Source organism: Equus przewalskii, chromosome 13, assembly GCF_037783145.1.
Source record: "Equus przewalskii isolate Varuska chromosome 13, EquPr2, whole genome shotgun sequence".
Taxonomy (NCBI): domain Eukaryota; kingdom Metazoa; phylum Chordata; class Mammalia; order Perissodactyla; family Equidae; genus Equus; species Equus przewalskii.
Genome location: NC_091843.1, coordinates 59,160,474 through 59,181,269, shown reverse-complemented (window position 1 = coordinate 59,181,269; position 20,796 = coordinate 59,160,474). Strand labels below are relative to the sequence as shown.

At 42.3% G+C, this 20,796-nt stretch overlaps 2 protein-coding genes across 5 annotated transcripts in view; both read right to left on the bottom strand.

The window, feature by feature from the left end:
* Positions 1–8,941: 8,941 nt before the first annotated feature.
* On the bottom strand, positions 8,942–11,744 carry LOC139075213 (ERI1 exoribonuclease 2-like). Its single transcript, XM_070569999.1, has 2 exons — positions 11,702–11,744; positions 8,942–9,653 (listed from the first exon to the last, which is right to left on the bottom strand). Exons 1-2 carry the CDS (start codon positions 11,742–11,744, stop codon positions 9,004–9,006), a joined length of 693 nt encoding a protein of 230 aa, XP_070426100.1. The 3' UTR covers positions 8,942–9,003.
* A 2,063-nt stretch (positions 11,745–13,807) lies between these two features.
* NREP (neuronal regeneration related protein) overlaps positions 13,808–20,796 on the bottom strand; it is a 28,759-nt gene continuing 21,770 nt past the window's right edge. For all 4 annotated transcript variants that reach the window (XM_070571304.1, XM_070571302.1, XM_070571303.1 and 1 more), the window contains 2 exons: positions 19,925–20,002; positions 13,808–15,565 (listed from right to left, as the gene is read on the bottom strand). In XM_070571304.1, the coding sequence (XP_070427405.1) occupies positions 15,440–15,565; positions 19,925–20,002 (204 nt within the window). In that variant the 3' untranslated portion in view covers positions 13,808–15,439. The remainder of the gene's footprint in view (positions 15,566–19,924; positions 20,003–20,796) is intronic.

The window sequence follows — 20,796 nt, the reverse complement described above, 5'->3', positions numbered from 1 at the left end:
ATTCCATTTTTAAAAACAAACACTTCTTGGGGCCGCCCAGTGGCGCAGCGGTCAAGTTAACACGTTCGGCTTCAGTGGCCCACAGTTCGTGGGTTCAGATCCTGAGTGCAGACATGGCACAGCTTGGCACGCCATGTTGCGCCAGGCATCCCACATATAAAGTAGAGGAAGATGGGCATGGATGTTAGCTCAGGGCCAGTCTTCCTCAGCAAAAAGAGGATTGGCAGCAGATGTTAACTTAGGGCTGATCTTCCTCAAAAAAAAAAACCCCAAAAAACCAAAACACTTCTTTAACTTGCAGAAATTTCTTTTTTTCTTTTTCTCCTTGACTTAAATTTTCATTCCACTTCCCCCAAAGAATTTTACCCTAATGTAATTTTTGTTTGAAAAGACTTTATTGATTACCCTATTACATTTATCTTCAATAAAAATGTATCCAAATTAAATTTTTAAACTTTTATTTTCGGTGACCATAAAACACTAAGCATTAAAAAAAGCTATGTGGTTGAATTATCATTCTTAGCAATACACCACTGATTAAAACAACACGAGTGCATGATACTAATTATTAAACACAAAAAGTGAAATTATATTGCAAATGTATCTCTCAATGAGGTGACGAACCTTTTTTATTTAGTTCATGTGTCTGTAGATGAATATTACTTATTGCTGGAATGAGACAGGAGTCAGAATCAATTCTATTTGTACTTTTTTGCTTGTATAGATGTAAGCTATAGGAATTGAAAGTGTTTTACTATAGAAATGTAATTCAATTCTTTGAACTCCTTCCATGTTATATGCCAAATTTCATATAATGATCTATCATTGAAAATATTTTTAATCTTCTGTCAACTGATATCTTCATTAAGCCCCTCTTCATTTTTCTTATAAGCAGTGAATTGGAAAGGACTTTATTTGCAAAGAGATTTGTTCTGGTCATTAGAATAATTCACTTTCTCAATTTCTGGGAAGTATACCAAAAGAGCACTACTAAGATTTACAAAGTTATTGTTATTTACCCTGTAACACTTTCACTTAAACTCACCTTTTTAAATCTTGTATCTTCAGAAATGATAGGAAAAACAGATATATTATTAATTTCATTACACTTTTGCCAAAATAATGCTTTTGATAAAATGCCTTGACCTTATTTCTTGCTTAAAATATTACCATTACTTTGGAGCTGTAGATTTAGCTCATTTATGGAAAATGTCTATCACGAACCCCACTGGCAGAGCCAATCTTCACTGTCAAACCGATTAGCCAAATCAGATACACTTCTGTCAGAAAAAAACTTCGACTTCATTTTTTTTTTTTTTTTTTATTTTTTTATTTTTTTTATTAATGTTATGATAGATTACAACCTTGTGAGATTTCAGTTGTACATTTTTGTTAGTCATGTTGTGGGTACACCACTTCCCCCTCCGTACCCTCCCCCCCACCCCCCCTTTTCCCTGGTAACCACCAATCAGATCTCCTTCTCAATATACTAATTTCCACCTATGAGTGGAGTCATATAGAGTTCGTCTTTCTCTGACTGACTTATTTCGCTTAACATAATACCCGAGGTCCATCCACATTGTTGTGAATGGGCCAATTTCGTCTTTTTTTATGGCTGAGTAGTATTCCATTGTGTATATATACCACATCTTCTTTATCCAATCATTAGTTTCTGGGCATGTAGGCTGGTTCCACGTCTTGGCTATTGTAAATAATGCTGCAATGAACATAGGGGTGCAACGGACTCTTGAGATATCTGATATCAGGTTCTTAGGATAGATACCCAGTAATGGGATGGCTGGGTCATAGGGTATTTCTATTTTTAACTTTTTGAGAAATCTCCATACTGTTTTCCATAGTGGCTGTACCAGTTTGCATTCCCACCAACAGTGTATGAGGGTTCCTCTTTCTCCACAACCCCTCCAACATTTGTCGTTCTTGGTTTTGGATGTTTTTGCCAATCTAACGGGGGTAAGGTGATATCTTAGTGTAGTTTTGATTTGCATTTCCCTGATGATTAGCGATGATGAACATCTTTTCATGTGTCTATTGGCCATATTCATATCTTCTTTTGAGAAATGTCTGTTCATGTCCTCTGCCCATTTTTTGATCGGGTTGTTTGTTTTTTTGTTGTTAAGCAGTGTGAGTTCTTTGTATATTATGGAGATTAACCCTTTGTCGGATAAGTGGCTTGTAAATATTTTTTCCCAATTAGTGAGCTGTTTTTTTGTTTTATCTTGTTTTCCCTTGCCTTGAAGAAGCTCTTTAGTCTGATGAAGTCCCATTTGTTTATTCTTTCTATTGTTTCCCTCAACTGAGGAGTTACAGTGTCTGAAAAGATTCTTTTGAAACTGATGTCAAAGAGTGTACTGCCTATATTCTCTTCCAAAAGACTTATTGTCTCAGGCCTAATCTTTAGGTCTTTGATCCATTTTGAGTTTATTTTGTGTGTGGAGAAAAGAATGGTCAATTTTCAATCTTTTGCATGTGGCTGTCCAGTTTTCCCAGCACCATTTGTTGAAGAGACTTTCTTTTCTCCATTGTAGGCCCTCTGCTCCTTTGTCGAAGATTAGCTGTCCATAGATGTGTGGTTTTGTCTCTGGGCTTTCAATTCTGTTCCATTGATCTGTGGACCTGTTTTTGTACCAGTACCATGCTGTTTTGATCACTGTAGCTTTGTAGTATGTTTTGAAATCGGGGATTGTGATTCCGCCGGCTTTGTTTTTCTTGCTCAGGATTGCTTTAGCAATTCGCGGTCTTTTGTTGCCCCATATGAATTTTAGGATTGTTTGTTCAATTTCTGTGAAGAATGTTCTTGGGATTCTGATTGGGATAGCATTGAATCTGTATATTGCTTTAGGTAGTATGGACATTTTAACTATGTTTATTCTTCCGATCCATGTGCAAGGGATGTCTTTCCATCTCTTTATGTCATCGCCTATTTCTTTCAAGAGAGTCTTGTAGTTTTCATTGTATAGATCCTTCACTTCCTTGGTTAAGTTTATCCCAAGGTATTTTATTCTTTCGTTGCTATTGTGAATGGGATAGAGTTCTTGAGTTCTTTTTCTGTTAGTTTATTGTTAGTGTATAGAAATGCTACTGATTTATGCACGTTAATTTTATACCCTGCTACTTTGCTGTAGTTGTTGATTATTTCTAATAGTTTTTCTGTGGATTCTTTGGGGTTTTCTATGTATAAGATCATGTCGTCTGCAAACAACGAGAGTTTTACTTCTTCGTTACCTATTTGGATTCCTTTTATTTCTTTTTCCTGCCGAATTGCTCTGGCCAGCACCTCCAGAACTATGTTGAATAGGAGTGGTGAAAGTGGGCACCCTTGTCTTGTTCCTGTCCTCAGAGGGATGGCTTTCAGCTTTTGTCCATTGAGTATGATGTTGGCTGTGGGTCTATCATATATGGCCTTTATTATGTTGAGGTACTTTCCTTCTATACCCATTTTACTGAGGGTTTTTATCATAAATGGGTGTTGGATCTTGTCGAATGCTTTCTCTGCATCTATTGAGATGATCATGTGGTTTTTGGTTTTCATTTTGTTAATGTAGTGTATCACGTTGATTGACTTGCGGATGTTGAACCATCCCTGTGTCCCTGGTATAAATCCCACTTGATCATGGTGTATAATCTTTTTGATGTATTGCTGTAATCGGTTTGCCAAAATTTTGTTGAGGATTTTTGCATCTATGTTCATCAGTGATATCGGCCTGTAGTTCTCCTTCTTTGTGTTGTCCTTGTCAGGTTTGGGGATCAGAGTGATGTTGGCTTCATAGAATGTGTTAGGGAGTTCTCCATCTTTCTCAATTTTCTGGAACAGTTTGAGGAGAATAGGTATTAAGTCTTCTTTGAATGTTTGGTAGAATTCTCCAGAGAAGCCGTCTGGTCCTGGACTCTTGTTTTTGGGGAGGTTTTTGATTACCGTTTCTATTTCCTTACTTGTGATTGGTCTATTCAGATTCTCCATTTCTTCCTGATTCAGTTTGGGGAGATTGTAGGAGTCTAGGAATTTGTCCATTTCTTCCAGGTTGTTCAATTTGTTGGCATATAGTTTTTCATAGTATTCTCTTATGATCTCTTGTATTTCATTGGTATCTGTTGTGATTTCTCCTCTGTCATTCCTGATTTTATTAATTTGCGATTTCTCTCTTCTTTTCTTGGTGAGTCTGGCTAGGGGTTTGTCAATTTTGTTAATTCTTTCGAAGAACCAACTCTTTGTTTCATTGATCCTTTCTATTGTCTTTTTTGTTTCAATATCGTTTATTTCTGCTCTTATTTTTATTATTTCCCTCCTTCTACTGACTCTGGGCCTTGTTTGTTCTTCTTTTTCTAGTTCTGTTAGGTGTCGTTTGAGGTTGCTTACGTGAGCTTTTTCTTGTTTAGTGAGGTGAGCCTGTATTGCGATGAATTTCCCTCTTAGGACTGCTTTTGCTGCATCCCAAATGATTTGGTATGTCGTGTTCTCATTTTCATTTGTCTCCAGATAATATTTGATTTCTTCTTTAATTTCTTCAATGATCCATTGTTTGTTGAGAAGCGTGTTGTTTAGTCTCCATATTTTTGCACCTTTCTCTGCTTTTTTCTTGTAGTTGATTTCTAGTTTAATAGCGTTATGATCAGAAAAGATGCTTGATATTATTTCAACTCTCTTGTATTTATTGATGTTTGTCTTTGGTTCCCAAAATATGGTCAATCCTTGAGAATGTTCCATGTGCACTTGAGAAGAATGTGTAACCTGCTGTTTTTGGATGAAGTGTTCTATATATATCTATTAAGTCCATCTGGTCTAATTTTTCATTTAATTCTATTATTTCCTTGTTGATTTTCTGTCTGGATGTTCTGTCCATTGGTGTTAATGGTGTGTTGAGGTCCCCTACTATTATTGTATTGTTGTTGATGTCTTCTTTTAGATCTATTAAGAGTTGCTTTACAAATTTTGGTGCTCCTGTGTTGGGTGCGTATATTTATAAGTGTTATGTCTTCTTGGTGGAGAGTCCCTTTTATCATTATATACTGTCCCTCTTTGTCTTTCTTTATCTGTTTTGCTTTGAAATCTACCTTGTCTGATATTAGTATAGCGACACCTGCTTTCTTTTGTTCATTATTAGCTTGGAGTATTGTTCTCCATCCCTTCACTCTGAGTCTGTGTTTGTCTTTGGGGCTGAGGTGTGTTTCCTGGAGGCAGCATATTGTTGGATCTTGTTCTTTATCTCATCCTGCCACTCTGTGTCTTTTGATTGGGGAGTTCAATCCGTTTACATTTAGAGTGATTATTGAGACGTGGTGGCCTACCACTACCATTTTGTGTCTTGTTTTCCGGTTTTCTTCAGTTTCCTTTGTTTCTCGTCCCATGGTTTAATCTGTTCTGATGTAGAGCTGCTACTCTCTGTTGTTGTCCTTCTACTTATCTCCTCTGCTCTTGGTTTTGTAGTCCCTTTCCTTTTTTGGATTTTTCAGGAATGAGGGTTTTCCTGAGGATTTCCTGAAGAGGAGGTTTTGTGGCAATGAACTCCCTTAATTTTTGTTTATCTGGGAAAGTTTTTATTTCTCCATCGTATTTGAAGGATATTTTCGCTGGGTAGAGAATTCTCGGCTGTAGGTTTTTGTCCTTCAGATTTTTGAATATATCATTCCACTCTCTTCTAGCCTGTAAAGTTTCTGCTGAGAAATCTGCTGATAGCCTGATGGGGGTTCCTTTGTAGGTTAGTTTCTTTTGCCTGGCTGTCCTTAATATTTTCTCCTTGTCGTTGACTTTTGCTAGCTTCACTACTATATGGCGTGGAGTTGGTCTTCTTGCATTGATAAAGTTCTGTAGATCTATTGGCTTCTGTCCCACTGTAGATCTATCTCCCTCACCAGATTTGGGAAGTTCTCAGCCATTATTTCTTTGAATAGGTTTTCTGCCCCTTTTCCCTTCTCTTTTCCTCCTTCCTTATACCTATAATCCTTACGTTGCATCTCCTAATTGTGTCTGATAATTCTCGGAGAGTTTCTTCATTTCTTTTAAGTCTTGCTTCTCTCTCCTCCTCTGCCTGCAACAATTCTATATTGCCATCTTCCAAATTGCTAATTCTTTCCTCCATATTATCGGCCCTACTGTTCAGAGCATCTAGATTTTTCTTAATCTCCTCTATTGTGTTCTTCATTTCCAGTATTTCTGTTTGGTTCTTCTTTATCGTATCAAACTCTTTTGTGACATAGCTCCTGAACTCGTTGAGTTGTCGGTCAGAATTCTCTCTTAACTCAGTGAGTATTTTAATGATGGCTGTTTTGAAGTCATCATCATTTAGGTTATATATCTCATTTTCTTTGGGATTGTTTTCTGTGTATTTGTTACTTTCTTTCTGTTCTGGAGATTTGATGTATTTTTTCATATTGCTTGATGATGTTGATTTGTGCCTCCGCATGGAGATAGAGTTTAGTTGCTCCTTTCACTTGTTTCAGCTGCTGCGGTGGGGGGAGCAGCTGTTTATACTTCACCAACCAGGAACCCTGTCCGTAGTTGCTAACTGGGCCTGGGCCCCTCTCTTCTAGCCACAGTGGCCCTTTGGATTCCCTCCTCTGCCGTGGGGGCCGTCACGGGGGGCTTCAGACTGCAGGTGCCTACTGTTGTTGCCCACCTAGATGCGCTCTCTCCTTGGGGTCTGCAACGGTGTTATGGGCTTTTCCAGCGGCCAGGGGTGGGATCACTTTTATTTGTCGCTCGGTTGCTGTCGGCACCCACCAAATCTCACTTGTCCTCTATGGGTCGCAGGAGAGCTATTGGCATCTTCTACAGTCTGTGGTTAGTACACCTAGCTATGCTGCTTTTGCCCTGGGACTTCCAGCCTTGTGGCTGGCGGCTGGGTGCCTTCTACTGGTGCTGTGCCGAGGCTTTCCCTAAGGCTTCTGTGAGCCTGTAGGGTTTCCCCCTAGGCTACTAAGCTGGGTCTCTGGAACTCTCTCCAGCCCCAGTCCTCTCCGAGATCTCCGGCAATCCCTAGCCTCACCGGGTGGGCAACGGCAGCTGGGGGTCGCCCCGCCCTCTGGGCTTCTGTCCGGGCTTGTGCCGGGAGCCCTGAGTGCTCAGCGTGGCCCCTCTGCTACCGGCAGACAGGGAGTTTTGTCTGCTGCCTGGGGAGCTCCGGCACTTCCCCTCCGGGTCGCCGATCCGGCCTTTGAAAATTCCCCCGCCCCGGTCCTCTCCGAGATCTCCGGCAATCCCTAGTCCCACGGGGCGGGCAACGGCAGCTGGGGGTCGCCCCGCCCTCTGGGCTTCTGTCCGGGCCTCGGCCGGGAGCTCTGAATGCTCAGCGTGGCCCCTCTGCTACCGGCAGACAGAGAGTTTTGTCTGCTGCCCGGGCGGAGCTCCGGCGCTTCTCCACCGGATCGCCGGACCCGCCTTTGAAAGTTCCCCCGCCCCGGTCCTCTCCGAGATCTCCGGCAATCCCTAGTCCCACGGGGCGGGCAACGGCAGCTGGGGGTCGCCCCGCCCTCTGGGCTTCTGTCCGGGCTTGTGCCGGGAGCCCTGAGTGCTCAGCGTGGCCCCTCTGCTACCGGCAGACAGGGAGTTTTGTCTGCTGCCTGGGGGAGCTCCGGCACTTCCCCTCCGGGTCGCCGATCCGGCCTTTGAAAATTCCCCCGCCCCGGTCCTCTCCGAGATCTCCGGCAATCCCTAGTCCCACGGGGCGGGCAACGGCAGCTGGGGTCGCCCCGCCCTCTCGGGCTTCTGTCCGGGCCTCTGCCGGGAGCTCTGAATGCTCAGCGTGGCCCCTCTGCTACCGGCAGACAGAGAGTTTTGTCTGCTGCCCGGGCGGAGCTCCGGCGCTTCTCCACCGGATCGCCGGACCCGCCTTTGAAAGTTCCCCCGCCCCGGTCCTCTCCGAGATCTCCGGCAATCCCTAGTCCCACGGGGCGGGCAACGGCAGCTGGGGGTCGCCCCGCCCTCTGGGCTTCTGTCCGGGCTTGTGCCGGGAGCCCTGAGTGCTCAGCGTGGCCCCTCTGCTACCGGCAGACAGAGAGTTTTGTCTGCTGCCTGGGGGAGCTCCGGCACTTCCCCTCCGGGTCGCCGATCCGGCCTTTGAAAATTCCCCCGCCCCGGTCCTCTCCGAGATCTCCGGCAATCCCAGTCCCACGGGGCGGGCAACGGCAGCTGGGGGTCGCCCCGCCCTCTGGGCTTCTGTCCGGGCCTCTGCCGGGAGCTCTGAATGCTCAGCGTGGCCCCTCTGCTACCGGCAGACAGAGAGTTTTGTCTGCTGCCTGGCGGAGCTCTGGCGCTTCCCCACCGGGTCGCCGGACCTGCCTTTGAAAGATCCCCCGCCCCGGTCCTCTCCGAGATCTCCGGCAATCCCTAGTCCCACGGGGCGGGCAACGGCAGCTGGGAGACCTCCGTGCCCACCGTGTCTCTCTGGGACCCTCCGGGCGCCCGAGCACCAGGCCGGGTCTCCCCGCCAATGGCGGGGAGAGACTCTCCCCGCGGGCTCAGGTGTGCAACTCCAAAGTTTCCCTCTGCGTTTAGGAGTAATTGCGGGGGGTTTAAGTAGGGTTCTGGTCACCTGTTTCCACCGTCGCTCCTCTGTTGTGTTCTCGCTCCTGCCCTAGATGTGTGGATCCTCTGGGGGGGCGTCCGTTGGAAGAAAGCCGCTGACCAGGCTGCCCGTCGGGGTCGGAGAGTTTTCACCTATTTCCACATCCTCCCGGAGGAAAGTCCGTCCGCCTTCCGATGTATAGTCGCGTGGGTGTCTCAGACGTCCTGAGATGCTGTCTGGATATCCTTTGTCAAGCGATAAGTGTCCAAATAATTGTAGACTCGAAGGGCGAGAGACAAAGAGGACTACTCACGGCGCCATCTTGGAAGAATTCTCGGGACTTGCCTGGTTTTAGCACTGAAAGTCATACATCCCAGGGACACTCTCCTGCCTCATTCCCAGACAAACTGAGAAGGCTTTCTGAGATGGGGCTGGCTCAATGCTGGAACTTCATCCTCATTTCATGCACTGGCTCCTCTTCATTCTAAGGCTTCTCTAAGGAACCAAACTTTTCTTTTTCCTTCTTCAAGGGCCTTGTAATTTTCATGAAGCAACCATCCCTGATCATTTTCCAAGCAAGAAGGGCAGTATTCCGAGAATCATCCAACCCAGAATGTTCTCGTCCCAAGAATTCTAGTCCCACTTCCTGCAGGGCACCACTTAGTCCTTTTGGTTTTCTCTTATAGAAAATCTTGTAAGTTACTCTGAGATCAATCCAAGAATTCAAGAACACAGGTTTTAACAGTTGTTTTCTTTTACACTCATACTCCAGGCAAACCCCCAAGTCCCAGTCTGACCAAGTAACAAATGCACATAATTTTACTTCGGAAGTAGAAAGATCTGCAACCCCGGAAGCAAAAGTAATTTTCTTCTGTTGCTGAATCTTCTGAATCCATTTACAGAACTGAGATAAGCAAATCTTCAGAGGGACTCCTTCATCAACTTGAGCCTGCTTTATGCCTGTCAGTTCCACGCAAAATTCAGAAAGAATTGGATGTTCTTGAGGCTGAACATAAGCGTGGAACTCAGATTCAATCTCTCCAGTGGATGTGTTCAGCAATACTGCTGGAAATTCAACGGGCCAGCCTCTTGGTCGCCATTCTCGACACCCCTTTCGCTTCACAGCCCCTTCGACTTCATTTTTTAATTCAAATCACTATTTTGAGGATTACTATAAAAATCAACAAGAATTAAAGCACATCTTGTGAAATTGATCACTAAAAACAATCAGAATTAAAATGATATACATCTAATATAATTAATGCTTAAATAAGCTATAAAAACAAGATGATCAATACATTCTTTCTCATATAAAGTAAGAAGAAAGATAAAAGCCATAGTCTATGTCAGGTAAAATTGTGTGAAGCTACTGAATGCTGCCAACTGGCTTTGAAGAATAAATAAGAACTAGTGTAAAAATCAGAAATGCCACTAATGACAGGAAGATTCTAGGCTGTTAATCAGTCTAGTAGCACATAATTTTTTTGTTGTTATTATAAAAAAAGATACTAAATGTCGTGTAAGATAGAATACGATGAGAATTGACTATTGTTGAAATAAATATTTCACACTTTGGTTTGATACAACAGGTTTTGACAACTTTATTAATTAATGTACGTCAAATCTGAAAGAACCCGCATGAAAGTTTATCCTTGGGTTTTATCCATTTTATCTTGTGAAGATTTGGTATTCCCAAAAGGCATTCTGATTACGTTTAAACTAATCAGCATTGCAAACCTACATTGCTTTAGGTGTTCTAAGGTACTTTTTTTCCCACTGAAGATATATTGTAGGGATGAGTATGGAAAATAATTGCTTACAATTACAGGAAGAAACCATTTTTGGTATTTGATGTCATCTACTGATTTTCTCCTTGATTCACTCTATCAGGACTCTCCCTCAAGAGCAAGGCATTCTTCGACAAGAGTCAGGAGAAGGAAGAGGAAAAGGCATTAAATAAAAATGGTCATTACTTCCATCACTTCACTTTACCATTTTTCTGAATTCCGAAGATCCATGTGTGAGGCCAAACACCTCACTTCTGTGTTTTCTAACATATCACTTTCAACGTGTGTATAAGAAGGGAAAGCCCAAAGTTCTATGGATTTCTGACTAATTATTAAAGGAACCTTTCTCTTTGTTTGCTACATCTGGGGTTTTTGTGTCATATGAAGGGCAATGTGTCATATTAAAATTAAGGATAGGTGAGACCTATATCTTTTTTTTTTATAACGGGAGGAAAAAGACTATTATGAACACAGACTCTTTCTCAGCAGATCAATTTTAGGAAAGAGTAGAGTATATATAGAGGATCTGGAAATTAGTTGCCTTAAAACTATCCAGGAGCGTGTACTCCTTGGAAAGACTTCACATACCCTGAGGGACACATACCCTAGTTTGAAAATTGTGAGTTTATCAGGCCTCTATACAGCCTAACCTGACCCAGTCCAAGATTTTTTTACCATGGGAATCTCAGTTACTGAGGGAGGGTAACTAAAGAGTTTTAAAAGACGTTCGGAGGTGCAGATGGAACTGCATTAGTCCCTGTTTGGGCAATTGTAATGAGAAGCTTCTGTTTCTAGTCCGATGTTCATAGACCTATATATGCTCCGCCTATCAAACAAAAAGATCTCACAAGGTCCCCTGGCCCTTTGCTGGTGAATCAGCACATCACCATCCCCTGAAATCAGAGGATTAGTGTTGCAAACTGACAGGCCAACAGAGGCAGGCAGGTGATGTAAATGAATGGAGCAGACAGGGGACAAGAAGATAACAAATGTGAGGATTGGATCCTGGAGAGGGCATGCCTCACGACAAGCAGAGGCCGCTATGCAGCTTCAACCTCACTATTACTAGATCTTCCAACTTTCAAGGGAAGTCAAAAACCTGCATTTTCATGTGAAATTTTCCAGTGTGTAAATGTTGGCAATTAAACCAACATTTTTATAAAACACATAGCAGGCAAAACAAAAGTCTACAGGTCAGATCAGATCCATGGCTGTTGGTTAGCAATCTCTGCCCAAAGGCAACATGGTGATATTTTTGCCTCCGGAGAGAGAACAAAGCAGTCTTTAATCAAAGTTTGCAGTCTCCTGCTCTGGCCCCAGCTAGCGCTCCAATTTCTTAGCTCTGCCTCAGCACTTACTAACCCTAACCCTTCACAAGTCATTGCTGATCCTCACAGGTGGGTCCTGCAAGTTTAAAGCGAAGTACAGGGTCAATCATCTATGTCAAGCTTCATGGAGGCCAAGGGAGCTGTCAACAGCAAACCAAAGTCCACTGAGTGGGATAGAACTTTAGACATCATTTATGCCAGCTTCTCTGTTTTTATAGCTTCCAGAAACATTCTCTAAATATTCCTTTCAGGGCTAATAGCACTAGGATTAACAAAAGAAGACTATGTGGTCCCAATATAATAGTTCCTGGATGCTCTCCTCATACGCCTCAGTCTCTGGAGCTCCAAGGAATGAAAGACTTCTTCAATGAAAGAAGTAACTGTGATTCTGGTTTCAGCTCTTCTCACTTCCAGCCCCCGACCTACAATTACTCTGAGCACTTTAACTTCAGGTGATGTGCTGGTTTTATAATGTGTCCATAAATTCTTTGATACTCCTCCTTTTAGGAGGTAGAGCTTAATTCCCTCCCTCCCTCTGAGTGTGAGCTATACTTAGCGACATGCTTCTAATGAACAGAATACGATGGATGATGGCGACTTCTGAGAATAGGTCACAGGCATTGCGGCTTGCTTCCAGCTCTCTCTTGAATTATTTGCTTTGGGGGAAGCCAGAGGTCAGGAGGACACTTAAGTAGCCCTGGGGAGAGGCCCATGAGTGGAAGAACTGAGTTCTCCTGCCAACAGCCATGAGGGAGCCATATCGGGAGCAGATTCTCCTGCCCTGGTCAAACCTTCAGATGACTGCAGCCTGCTGACATCTTGACTGCAAACTCAGGAGAGATCCTGAGCCATAAGCACCAGCTAAACTGCCCCTGAATTCCTGACCAACAGAATCTGTGAAACAAGTTTGTCGTTTCAAGATGCAAAGTGTGGTTGTAATGTGGTATGTGGCAACAGATAACTAATACAGATGCGCATAAAGCAACCCAGGCCGTACCACCCCCATGGCCTGGCCTCCTCACCTTTCTCTGTTCCCCGTTTAGCAAGGGCAGGAAGGCAAGATGTATCCCCTCACAGCTGTGTTAACATACAAGTGATGGGAGTCTACTGGGTGAGGACAATGGCAATTGTCTATAGGATGAAAGGTAATTAAGTTTAAGGAGGACTTCCACATTCAGAAGTATTAACCTCTGGATGGGATTACCAAAAGAGGTAGTAATAGCTCTATTTTATGAATTTTTTTTTCAGAAAAAAAGTTCCTTTCTCTTGTTAAGATTAAAAGTTGAGGCTAAATAGGAAATTTCACCAAAATCTGAGACGTGTATTAATTTCAAAAGTAGCTCCCCAATTTAAAAGTCTCTCCTGACACACACACTGATCTGCACTCTCCAGAGGCTGAGCTCCCAGTTTGAAGCAAGGCTGCCTTTTGCTCCTCTCCCTTCTCTCTGGCTCTTATCTCAAAAGTCTGTTTCTTAGCCTCTGTTCAAGAGAAACTCAAATATCTGAACTCAACCAGAAAATTTAGCAACTTGTGTGTAAGCCCAGTGGAGGTTTCACTCTCCTAATGGATGAGAAGAGAGCAGCAGGCACTTCTCATGCCCAGGAAGAGCATGAATCCCCTGAATTGTGGGGTTTCAAGGTCACATGAGACCTCCAGAAGGTCCTGGGAATGCCATCTTATCATCTGCAAGATTCCAGGTAGCTGGGCACATATGAATTAATGACTTCGAATCAATTTTATCCTCTTCCAAGCATAAGCCTTTTGTCTGTGTATAAGTGAAAATATTCCATGAAGAAGTAAGGTCAAGTATCCTTTGGCAAGGATAAAAAATACCACAGAGTAGGTCTCAACAGCAAGGAGTAAGAAAGCATAAGTTTTGAGGTATGTGGGAGTGCCCTGAAAGGGGGAGGAGAGTATAGAAATAAAAGGGTTTTGGTTTAATTCTTCTTTGTATCCAGAGGCAGCTCCACAAATACCATCCCAATGAGCCACTGCCTAGCCCCTAATCCCATAAAACCTTCAGAAGGGAAAATGCACGAAAGGCAGAGCTGATTCTCTCTCTCTTTTGATATTTGCCCTTGGGTCTACTTTTGGGGTTCTGAGAACAGATGAATTAACACGACCCTGTGAAAGCGTTCAAAAGTAGGCCTTTCCAATGACGAGCCAAGCCAGTTACCTTACAGCTTGCATATTTATTGAACGAATACTACTAAAATAGCTAAAATACATTGGGTACTTGTCGTGAGTGCATCAGTAAAGATCACATTGTTACAAAAGCCTGCATTTTCAGCAGTACACAACTGCAACTCTATATAAATGCCACAGATGCAGAATACTGTTTTCTTGCTCTATTTACACAGCTCATATACCTATTCTAACAAAGGAGGGGGGGGGGGGGGGGGGGAATGCACGAGAAACTCAGGCCAATGGGGGAGCGAGAAGAGAACGAAGAAGTGCAGCGCATGCATCATCGATGTTTAACAGTCAGAAGCGCAACAGTTCAGAACAAAGCCTGTCCTGTAAAAGGAAGAGCTAAAAGACAGTTATATAAAAATTAAGGTGGGCTTTCAGACTGGCTAACACAACAACATTCCATGAATAGATGGTATTGTCTGATTTTATTTTTGTTTATCCATTTCATTGGGAGCAAGGACAAAAATGTAAAATCTATACCTTGCTTATCAAAACTGCCGAAAAAAGAGCGCACTGCCTTTTTTTCAATTTAATTTTGTAAAGACATTTTTCCAACCTAATTTTCAGGAAGGGTATAATTTTCATATTCCTACTTAGATGCCAGTTTTTTTGGATTTTTTTTCAGAGGGCATTTATTAAAAAAAAGAGTTCGCCCTTTTTTTTCCCAAATATCCTTTCAAACAAAAAGAACCAAAAGAGACACCTAAAAACGCCTGTCAAATTATTGCTTTTCTTTCTCTAAGTTAGGCAGGCGAGGCTACTGAAAGGAAGAGACTTGGTAAGTAAATTACAGTTTTGTGATTGCTCCCACTACAGTGACGGCGTGTCCATGAGAGCCAGCCAATGAGACGTGAGTCTCTCACACCCTCTCTGGTAGCGTTCACTCAACCTACAATGCTGAAGAAGAAAGCCACACTGAAGACACAAGGAAAACAAGTCAATCCAGTCTAGAGAACAACATTCAGGGAAACAGAGTACCAACACCTTCTTAGAACATGGAAATAAAAAATAACTCCATCAGAGCTACCTCGCCAAGGAGCATGTTGAAAGTCCAAAATAGCACCATTCATCAGTGTCTCAGGTCCTGTGGCAGCATCTCGGTCACTTACCACAAGGAAACAATGAGTTTCAAACTACTTCTATACATCAAAAGAGTACATGGATAAAATATAGAGATATACAGACAATTGATGAACATAAACTACTAGGCTTGTTACATCTAAATGAAAAAAAAAAAAAAAGGGGACTCAGCCTCTGCAAGAAGCAGTCTGGAGCTGTGTGAGTGAAAAGGCAGGAGTGGACCGGTTGTGTGAGAGCAGTGGGAGTTTGAGTTGTGGAAGACGTCGTAGCGAACCAGGCCTGAAGGCCCACCTGTAAGGGTTGTAAACGTGGATTCACAGTGTGAAATTCTGAGCGTTTTCACAGAGTCAGAATGATTAAAAACTGGTTTGATGATACCTATTTGTCCACTGTAAATTCTCTAAAGCAGGGCTCAGAGTCCCATAGTTTCTTCTTATACTTGATGATTTACACAGAAAAAAATCCCATATATGATACCATGACCTCATCAATACCCATACACCATATGTAATACAAATGGAGGTGTTACGATTAAAAAGAGTGGAGGTAACTGATTCTTGGGGAGTGGAGTTCATTGCTGCCAAGGGGAGTCAGGGAGGCAGCCTCGGTCTCGTCATTCTTCTTGCGGTTCACTTCCTTTGGGACAGGAAGTCTTCCCTGAAAACCAGGAAGACCCACACACAAAGAGACAGACACACACAAAGAGAGAGACACACTTAGTCACGCTTCTGAAACCATTTGAAAAGTTTTGCTTCTCCCTCCCGCCTGCCTTTTATCCTTGAACTCCCGATGTTTTGCAAACCAAGTTTACATATTAAACACAGTTCACCTGAATGTAAATATTACGTCTGTGGGGGCATGAAGTAATTAAATACTAGCTGCCCTGGCTTCAGTAGAATCAAGTGCTTCTCTAACGGCTGTGCCCAGCCATCTGGGAGGCAGCATTCCCCAGAGGCAGGTTTCTGACTCTAGTACCATTTAGGGCCTGACATGAGGCTAGGTAAGAGGTGCTCGTAGGCGTGTTAACATATTTTTTTTAAAGAGTTCCATGGCTGTGGGGAAAAGCATAGTTGTCTCTTTTCTAATATATACTAAAAATATTTAAAAGCATATCACAACTTGCACAAATGTAATTTATATATGGTTTATTCTATAAGCAACTGACACAGTCCATGTGCAGTCAGAAACAGAAGTGGGTTCCAAAGGTGGGAGTGTTTGGAGAGAAATAGTGTATGGTTGGGGCAGGGTTGTAGGAAAGAGGAGGAGAGCGTAAAACCAAGGGCTGAAGAGAGTGGGACTCAGCTAGTTCAGATGGACAGGGGCTATTCTAAGTCTCTCCTCACAATCCTGATGAGTAAGGTTTTTGTGCTTCTGACTAGAATAATCCACCCACAGTGTGACTGACGATCCGTCCAGTACCCATGGGGCGACACTTTCCACCAGAACCACATAGCAACAGGACAGGACAATGAAGCCCATTTGGCCAAGAGATGATATAAAATAAAAGTCCTACTTTGCCACAAATAGAATGTGTGCCCCGATCAGATATGAAAATGGTGACTTGACAACAGTCTCCCTTTGAGCCAAACCATTAATTGCTGGAGTTTTCTTGGAAAAAATTATCCATTACGATTTTAAAAGATCTTTTTTTCCTTTTTCTTTTTTGCTCAAGTGACATGTTCTAATAGGACATTTATAATAAGCTAATTTGACCTGATGTAAGTAGTTGGATTAAAGTGATACTCTTGCTTTGTGATCTATAAATTATTGCATTTGAATTTCTTTTCAAGAAGAATTCAGAAGTCAGGAACTTCCAAACAACTTCAAACCGAATAAATGTTTTCAGCAGCCCCAGGGCGAACTAAATGGAATGGATAATTCGACTTTAAGAAGTCTTATTTACTGTACAGATTTTCATAGTAAACATCTGGTGTGCCTAAATTTTATGTTTAAAATTCTCAGACTTTGAGAGCATACAACATTTTTAGGATTTATATAAAATCCACTCAGTATGTACTTTAATGCTCCAGTCTTAGATTGTGATTTAGAGGTTGTTTTGGTGTCATTAAATACCAATAGGACCAAATCAAAAAAATTAATTGAAGTATAATTCATCACTCACACATACTTAAGAATCTAGATAAATTTCCAAAAGCATTATATCCAGCAATTCCTTTCAGTTGTGGAAATTATTTCAGTCTCAAAATTTTGGCATACAATCCCAGGATTTAAAAAAAGAAATCCACTGTAATCCTGTTCCCTTTAAAATAATGTTTGTTCTCCTCCCCCATCAACCAGTTAGCATGGTTCAAGATAGGACAAACTTAGGTTTGGGACAAATGAAGAATTCAATGGCTGCTAATTGTCATAGGCCATGAAGGAGAATTAAAAGTTCATAAACACTATTCCACTCAACAACCAGACTCTGTACATGGCTGGCCTTAAAACTGCTTACTTCAGTTCAGACTTACTCTGTTCAAAAGGGAATATATAGAACATAAGTCTGTCTCTATATAAAGTCTCAGTCTTACTAATCTTTCACCTGCATGGAAAATACACAAGAAAATGAAATGAAGAGCTGGCTGGGAACTGGGTAATTAGGGGAGAGGCATTTCCAGAAAAAAAAAGTGAAGGAGATTGTTTCAGATTTGAATTTACCATTTTTACTATTTTTTCTCTCTTTTGAGGCTCCCAAATACTCATGTCTTCATTTACTATTAATGTTCTGAGTGCCTACTACGGCTTGAGTACTCTATTAGATTAAGCCGACAGAGATTAAAACAGAGACAGAAACAGTCCCTGCCCATCCTGCCCTTAATTAACTTGCTGTATGGGAGACACCCAAATACTTGGACAACGGAAAGGCAATGGAGGTAAGTCACGCAGGGAGGTATGCTCCTGAAGCACCTGGAAGGGCCATAACCCAACATGCCTGTGGGGAGAGGTGCTCCTGGGGAGGTGAAGTTCTGAGAATCTTCCCTTTGGAGGCTGGAATTTACTAGATTTCAGTCCTTATCTCCTGTCCCTCAGGAGATCTTTCTGACCCTTACTGAAGGAATTTTAGGCTTCTGCAGCAAGGGGAGGGGATATTTTGAAGAGGAGACACAAAGATGTCTCATTGCTTCAGAAGTCAGGCCTTACAAGAATTCAGGCAAAAATAATCGTATCTTCCACCATCATCCAGCACAGAATGGTGCCTAGAGGACTGAGGAACTTGAGTAGTCTAGAAGACTGGAGGAGGGGGAACAGATGCGTCCAGTGGTTCCCACAGGCTAGTTCTCCTGGGTGCCCCTAGAGCTGATCTGCTCCAGTTGGATGGCCCTCTCTGCTGATGACTATTAGTATGTGAATCCCCTGGTTATGTGCCTTGGACCAAGTAAGTCAAGATTATTTTTCTTATGATTATGCAAATATGTGCTTTTCCAGAAGGAAACTGCTGAAAAAAGGAAAAATATATCATGCCTAAAATACTATTCACAATTTAGAGAAGAAAGAACTTAAAATAACAGAAGAACTGAATCCCAGGATCCATTGTACCAACCACCTAGAGTATGCCTTAATGTAGGCGAGGCCTAGAACCTGGACTGGCCTTCCAAGAGGAAAGGGAGACACTGTTGACCTCACTGAGAAACTTGCCTACTCTTGCTCTACTGGTTGATGTCACCAGTACCAAAGAGAGGACCTCTGGATGCCTGAATGAGGGAGGAACTAATGAAAATACTATACTCTCCCTGGCCCCTTCCATTATCACGTCTTACCCTCAGCTGCTCAGGGGAATTATGGCCTGAGCTGGCCTGGTAAAGAATGTCTAGAGTTAGACTGCCATTGCTAGTGGTATGGTGGTATGGGGGTATGGGGGTATGGGGGTATGGGGGTGGTGAGGTGGTGGGGTGTGCGTGTGTTTTAAGTAAAGCTCCAGTATTTAAGCTCACTGTGACTTCTACTGAAGAAGATCAGCACAAGTCTAACTCAGGCAGGGCCAAAATCATTTTGTTCACTTACTTTCCTGCCAATGACTTCAACCTTGACCTTCAGAAATTTTCTGGAAAATTTAAAAGTGATTTAGAATTGTTTTCTTTCATTGTAAACTGCCAGTTGACCCAATCTCTTCAAATTCTGCCTGTCAGTAAGAGACAGGGAATTGCTAAAACCATTCAGGGTAAATAAGAGAGTTTCTCAAACAGTGAAATGCCAGTGATAGCTGGGAAGGCCTCGCCATTGATCAGTTACACTTATGAAACTTTTAAATGGAAATTTTTTCAATGGACTCTATTTTTCTTTATTAATTGCAAAATCAGCAGGTCAGTGGTAAAGAGTACAATCCTCCTGCTTAAGGTCAAATAGACATTTACCCTAACAGGCAAAGTCCAAAGGTATCTACAGTAAAAACTGGTAAATGCTTTTTTTGTTGTTTGTTTTCTGGAAGTGGTGCTAAAATCTAAAATGTAAATTTTACAAATTTTCTTAAGGCAGAAAACTGTCACACCTAAGATGTCAGAACCATGAAAGCATGTTTATACAAAATATTTTCAGGCCTAAAAAGTAGAAGAAAAAAATATAATAGTTTTTTATGTTCTTTCTGTTTTGTTTCATGGTTAATATTATCAGACACTCAGGCATTATTACCAGACAAAACTGTCATCATCTTAGACTTTTAAGACACCCTTTAGTTCGATCATCATATTTGAGTTTATCTACCCAGGAATGGAATAAACAAATTAAAATTCTGTAAAACGTACATTTGATAAATTGATTTTACGATTCTTAAATGAAAATTTGCTTTGGACTCTGGAGTTGTCAAGAAAGGAAGACAATGTGAATTTTAAGATTCATAGGACTTCAGGATACAAGTATTTTTTTTAGTGTATGTTATTTCCAAGGTCATAATAGTATCAGGTTAATGGATTATTGTAGTAAACTATAATGGATATTAAAATAAGAAAGAAACAACTGATTTCTTTTAAAAAATTGCTTCTAGATTGACAAAACATTAACAAAATGGCAGCTAGCACTCACCTTAGGAAGCCTTCCCTCCATTTCCTTGTTTGGAAATGGTTCTTGACTGACCCAGACAGAGAGCTCTGGGTAATAAACCTATAGAGACATAAAAGTACACACATTCAGATTCAAAACAGGATCCACTCTGAAACCACATGGGATCAGCTTACTGAGCTCAATTCTCCTCAAAGGTCGCTTACTTTACAATTGCAACTTAGAGCGCTGGGGAAGCACATCCACTCTTTCAGACTGTTAGTGTGCTTCTGAAGGTACACTGCACTCAGAAGAGCTGGGCTCAATGTCTTCCAAGACTAAGTCCAATGCAGCAGAGAGATCAACCAACGTTATCTTCAGCACACAAAGTGGCAGCTTCATGGCATGACTGGCTGAGAAAACTAAGGCACTGGGGAGGCCTAACTTTCAAAGCAACCCTAGAGCATCCTTGCAAAACTCCATGTTTTATGACATAAATGTGCCCAGCACTCACCAAACACTGTTAGGGGTACCCTGATCCTTTACTAGAAGGCTCAAGATTATGCACAAAGCATAAGGAGGAAGGGAAGCAGCAGCCTGCCTTCTCCTCAAGTCCATGTGGCCACTGACAACACTGCCCAGCCGCCCGAACGTAGCCAAGTGTCTGAGAGGGGCAGGGAGGTGGGCAGCATGGCCATGAATGACTCTGAGAATACTAGCTGATGAACTTGGGGGTGGGGGCAGCGCTGGGACAAGGCAGAGTGAGGAAGATGGAGGAATTCTTCTTTAAATATCCAAAGGGTTATTATCATAAGGTTGCTGACCCGCTATTCTCCATCCCTGGTAAAGAAAGGAGTAGGGGGTTAGGACTTAAATTACAACTACAGATTTAGGCCACCTCTAAGGAAGAATTTGGT

Excerpts from the sequence above, each read along its gene's own strand:
- LOC139075213 (XM_070569999.1), bottom strand. The coding sequence starts at position 11,744 with ATGATTGACCCTGTACTTCGCTTTAAACTTGCAGGACCCACCT. Across the intron at positions 9,654-11,701 it reads TAAACTTGCAGGACCCACCT|TCGAAGGGGCTGTGAAGCGA; the intron begins GTGAGGATCAGC and ends TAAAAAATGAAG.